Source organism: Pinus tabuliformis, chromosome 6 (genome assembly GCF_031772625.1).
Source record: "Pinus tabuliformis cultivar Carrire ecotype Pingquan chromosome 6, CPIR1, whole genome shotgun sequence".
Taxonomy (NCBI): domain Eukaryota; kingdom Viridiplantae; phylum Streptophyta; class Pinopsida; order Pinales; family Pinaceae; genus Pinus; species Pinus tabuliformis.
The window spans coordinates 366,505,987-366,511,623 of record NC_142292.1 but is presented as its reverse complement, the minus strand read 5'-3'; the positions used below and the strand labels follow the sequence as shown (position 1 = coordinate 366,511,623).

At 34.4% G+C, this 5,637-nt stretch overlaps 1 protein-coding gene across 1 annotated transcript; it reads right to left on the bottom strand.

The window, feature by feature from the left end:
* Positions 1-737: 737 nt before the first annotated feature.
* LOC149258818 (uncharacterized) lies at positions 738-3,620 on the bottom strand. Its single transcript, XM_089416376.1, has 2 exons — positions 3,336-3,620; positions 738-2,984 (listed from the first exon to the last, which is right to left on the bottom strand). Exon 2 carries the CDS (start codon positions 2,649-2,651, stop codon positions 885-887), a length of 1,767 nt encoding a protein of 588 aa, XP_089272502.1. The 5' UTR covers positions 2,652-2,984; positions 3,336-3,620; the 3' UTR covers positions 738-884.
* Positions 3,621-5,637: the final 2,017 nt, after the last annotated feature.

Below are 5,637 nucleotides of genomic sequence, written 5' to 3'. Positions count from 1 at the left end.
ATATACATGCTGCTTCAAAAAATAATGCGATGCATTCTTGAGAATAACCAAGTTGTAAACCAAGAAGTCGCACCAATTCCATTTCAAGATACATGACTTTATACTATGCTATCGGTTAACCAAGGCTTCAGCATGTGATCAAACAATATAATCTAGAGTGTTTACCTATTGTTTAGAGTTTCTATATAAACAAAACCTATGGTTCAACTATTTTCTACTTTTCTCAAATAACCATCTTATCTTTCAAGGAACCTAAATGCTATCGTAAGTATCCAGAAATGGTGCGCAATTAAATTATCACAGTGCCGTGCATTAGTAACTTGACTACAGAAACTGGAAACAAGTTTTGATGAAGAAATGATGAAGAATATTCAATAACAAGAAACATGTTTTTCCTGCAATGTAGGATATCAAGATTGTACAAAGGTCTTAATAATAAAAACGGTTAGCATAGAACAGAGTTGACTTGTATTCAACAGAGATGGATTGTTGCCCAAACATACAAAAGGAATAAGAACAAAAACACTGCCAAAAGATATTCTAAGATGGTGAGCAAGAAAAAGGGGCTGCATGCATAGACACAGAAAGTGAAATGCACGTGCATACTAGACATCAATCATAAACAAGAGGAATATAGTGAGTTAGATAAATTGCATTCAAAATTTCAACTATTATACAAAAATTATGAATTTCTATCCTCATGTTTGGGTTTCGTCTACGTAGCAGAGAAGAGAATATAAAAAACAACCAACATTCATATAGTCCTAAACCAGTTACAACGATCTTTGATTTATGGGCAAGTAAGAACCATACAAAGAATGGGTACAGCAGCCTTTAAGCCTATCTCAACTTACACCAACTAGACTTATTAGTAGATCAAGCATTCACTGCACAGAAAGTTCCTCTGTGGTCTGCCCTTCGGCCTCACCCTCAGGTAAAGTTCCGAGGTCTGTATGATCACCCACTTCATTTTCTTCTGGCATATCCTGAGAAATAGCATCTCCAGCATCGGAATGTACAGATTCCATGGTTGAATTTGTTTCTGACGAAGCTGAAATCGCATCGCCTTCAGAAGCTTTATCAGTATCAGATGTGGTTTCATGATCTACAGTTGAACTATGCTCAGTTTTTGCTTCATCTTGATCCAATGAAGTAAGGCCTTTGGCATCTTCTGACATTGCACCGTGGGGCACTCCTATCACACCCTCTGCTGTGCCTTGGTCTACAGAAGAAACAGGCTCAGTGTTATCCGACTTTGTCTGACCAGACAGTTCTGTCCCATTCTTTGATTCTGAAGTTGCCGAATCATGGAACCCATTATCTGAGTCTGCCTGAATGTCATGTTTGGTTGTTGCATTATTTTCCCTGCCAATTTCATGTTCTTCAGCTATAATAACTTCTTTGTTATTTTCTTCTTGTTTCTTGCCATCTGCTTCTGCTTTCGAATCCTGAACAGAATCGCTAAGAGTGGCATTGGACTCCTGATTCTTTTCTTCCAGTTTCTTGCCTTCTTGCGCTGTATTTGGATCAACCACAGGAACATCCTTACCGCTATCCAGACTGCTAATCTCATTCTGTTTTGGAACAACTTCCTCAATCTTCATTGTACCTGAAGACGTTTCCTTGACATTTTCTCCTTCAGAACTGAGATTTGAGGAAGCAGTCTCATTTTTTTCAAGAACTGTTTCGGGTGACTCGACGGACTCTGTAGAATTCCTTTCCACGTCCTCTCCACCAGTGGCAAGAGGATGATCCAATCCATGTCCAGTTTCAGTCTGATTTTCAGCATTTTTGTCTTCAAGACTTTGCTTATTGATGTGCTCTTTATCTTTAGATTCTGCAACTTCATCCTCGCTCTCATTATGTTCAGTCTGATTTTCAGCATTGTTGCCTTCAATCTGATTTTCAGCATTGTTGTCTTCAAGATTTTGCTCATTGATGTGCTCTTTATCTTTAGATTCTGCAATTTCGTCCTCGCTCTCGTTATGTTCAGTCTGGTTTTCAATATTTTTGTCTTCAAGACTTTGCTCATTGTCGTGCTCTTTATCTGTAGACTCTGGGATTTCCTCCTGGCTCTCATTATGTTCATCTTTAGCCTCTGAGGATTCCTCTGTATCCCCATTTTCCTGTTTCATCTGCGCAAACTTGGCTCCCACATCACCATTTTGTTCCTCTTCCTCTGCCTCTGACTCCTTCCCTGCTTCATTATTCATAGCATTCTCTCTAATTCTTTCATGCTCCTCCTGACTCTCTTCTTCAGTCTTTTCATCCTCATGGCGATCTAGCTCATCGTCTCCACCACCATGATCTTCATTACCATTTTCCTCCACCGTCTCATGCCGATCCACGGTATCCTCTTCCTCCTTGGTATTTCCTTCATGCTTCACCACATCCACAGTATCACCAACATCCTGAGGGATTTCCACTTTCCCTTTACGCCCAAATACATCACTGTTCCATCCGCTGCCACCATCACCACTGGCCTCAGCCTTCAGAGACGCCTGTTTTTCATATGCCTGTTTCTTATCATGAGAATGCTTAACCTGATACAGCAACCATATGCTCACAGCAACCAGTAAGGCTATCTGAAACGCATGCTTGACCTTGAATCCCTTGGATCTCGGATACCGGTTAGATCCCTGCTTGAACATGATATTAATAGCCCAAATTCTTCAATGCAAAAACCCAACTTGCAGCAGAACAATCCCAATAACCTCAAAATGTCTTCAACGTATCTAGCATATCAATGCCCAAAATCATTCAACGCAGACACCCAACTTGGAGCAGATCAATCCCAGCAAAATTCCCTCAAGACGTATTCGAAGTCTTTATTCTTTAAGAATACACTCAAAACCGCAGATTTGGGGTTCACGGATTCTTTGAGAACACACTCAAAACCGCAGATTTGGACTAGTACGTTGTTGAATCAATCCCAGTGCAATAATCAAACCAAATGGGTACCCACCATCAATCTCTTCAACAACCTGAAATATACACAAATGTCAAGACCGACTCTGCCTGATAAGAAAGCAACCCCAATCCAAACAAACCTCAAAGAGGGTTTTAAACCTTTTCTAGGAATATGCAACAATATAGAGATTTGAAACTAAAACCCTCTGCATCCGATCCCAAATAAAACCCTCAAGAAGCCATTTCAGCAATTAGGGGCATCAGATCCTTGCAGACAAATATCACCAGCATACAAATTTAACAGCGTTTGTAGCAAAAAACTCCACGACAGAAACATTCAGCAACTGGGCTATATCTAGATAAAGCACAATATAAAGATTTTACAAGTTACGATTAATGAACCAGTGTAAGATCTAGAAACGTACAATGTGGGAACTTGACTGCCGAACTGACTCCTCCAAACACGACTGGAACAACTTTTTGTGCAAAATCGCCGTTTGCTTCACCAGCAAAACCCTAACAGTTCGGGACGGAAAGCCATAGCTTCGGGAATTAGGAAGCCAAATTTCCCCTTCTGCTACTGGGATTGCCAATGTCCTTGAAACCGAAATTTAAGTTCATTTAATAGTTTAGCTTGAGGCACGACTACAGCGCATACAATAGTATAGTTTTTTTTGGGGGTTTGGCTCCTTCCAAATTTTGTTTCGTTGTCTGGGCCTATCTAGCTGATTGTGTAGTAAGAAATGAGAGGGCAAAAGCCAGGTGCTCCATTATTAGCGGACTTGCTCGTGGTTGGCTCTTTGACATGACAGCTGGCTTTCATATGTGGACGTAACAGCATTTTTATTCAGTGTCGGTGATGGGACTTCTCTCCTGCGATTTTATTTCTCATGTGATGTGAAGTGTTATCACGGGTGAGGATAACCATGGATATACAACTGTAGCGTTGAGACGATAACAAATTCCGTAGTTTAATGATTATAGTTTCCGGGCCGGAAAGTTGTGGAAATTTTGGTTATATTTAAAAAAAATTGGTGGGGTTTTTGTAAATTAAAATAAAAACTGTTAAATTTTATAATTTCTATTTTTTTATGAAATTTTGTTAAATTTTATATTTTATTTTTTATGAAATTTTTGATGGTGCTGAATCTATTTTTATTATCAAAAATATGATTCAAACATCACTTCTATAAGATTTTTTGAAATTTTTTTGTTCAGATTCCAACCACTTTTTAACTATCAAGACAATTCCTCACTCATAACAAATAAGTTAGTGTTTTTTTTTATCATAATTTTTTGTAGTTGTAAATTTCAATTATATAATTTGATATAATTCAAATGCTAGGGGATTTTATCAAATTCATTTAAATTATATTTAAAAATAGTTATTAAAAAGGTTTAAAAAAATTTGAAGAATTCTTCGGCGAATATCACATGGAGAAATTTTTGTCGACTCGTTTCGAACCAACCAGTGTGGTTCATCGTCAGGACAAGTTGAATGAGCAGATCTGGGATATGCACTTTAAAAAGACCGGGCAAAATATCCAATGACTCAAATTACTTGATAAGATAACAGCTAAAAAATACTCAGAAATTTTAAGAATTTATTAAATTTACTTAAATTATATTTAAAAATAATTATTCCAATGTGTCAAAAAAATGTTTGAAAGTCCTAAGAAATTTTTGAAATTGTAAATTTTAATGGTATAATCTATACCATTTACAAGTTTTAAGAATTTTTTGAAAATTTTAATTGTATAATCTATACCATTTAAGTATTTCTGGATTTTCAAGATTTATTTACATCATGTTAATAAAAATAGTTAAATAATTATTTAATAATCAGACTGGGTCAATAAAAATTTTACCATTCACAATTACTAATAATTATATACAGATAAAAATAAATAATTATTTTTTTAATATTATTTTTTCCCTATATACTTTTTATTTTAATTATTTGTCCTCTCAGAGTTTCAACAAGTTCCTTACGATGTTACCTTTCAATGTTAGTGAGGGTGAGTAACCAATTAATTACTTATTTTAATGCTCCTCCAGAAAGCTTTACCATTCTTTAGTGCTTTTTGTCGCACTAAAGAATAGAAAATAGGCTGGTTTTTTTTATTATATTTTTTTAGTTGTAAATTTCAATCATATAATTTAATATAATTTAAATGCTGAGGGAATTTTATTAAATTCATTTAAGTTATATTTATTATAATTTTTTGTAGTTGTAAATTTCAATTATATAATTTAATATAATTCAAGTGCTCAGGTTTTTATTAAATTCATTTAAATTATATTTAAAATTAGTTATTAGAGAGTGTTATTTTTTTGTGAAATTGTAAGTTTTGAATGTGTAATTTACACCATTCAAGTATTTTTGGATTTTTTCAAGTAAAAATATTTAATAGTTAGGTTAATAGAAGCTTTAGTATTCACTATTATTAGCATTATTAGTAATTATATATACGTAAAAATATAATTATTTTTTAATATTAATTTTTTCAATATATATTTTTAATTTCATTTTATAAGTTTATTTTTCATCTATTTTGTACAAGTTTCTGGAAATAGGGAATGTTGCCCATTTGGATACGAATGTTTAGACTAGTTAAAAGTTTCATCTAAATATACTCTTAAAAAAACCAAAGATAAATTGGTAATGAAATATTATGTATATAAAATAATGTAGATTATAAATTGGTAATGAAATATTATATATTA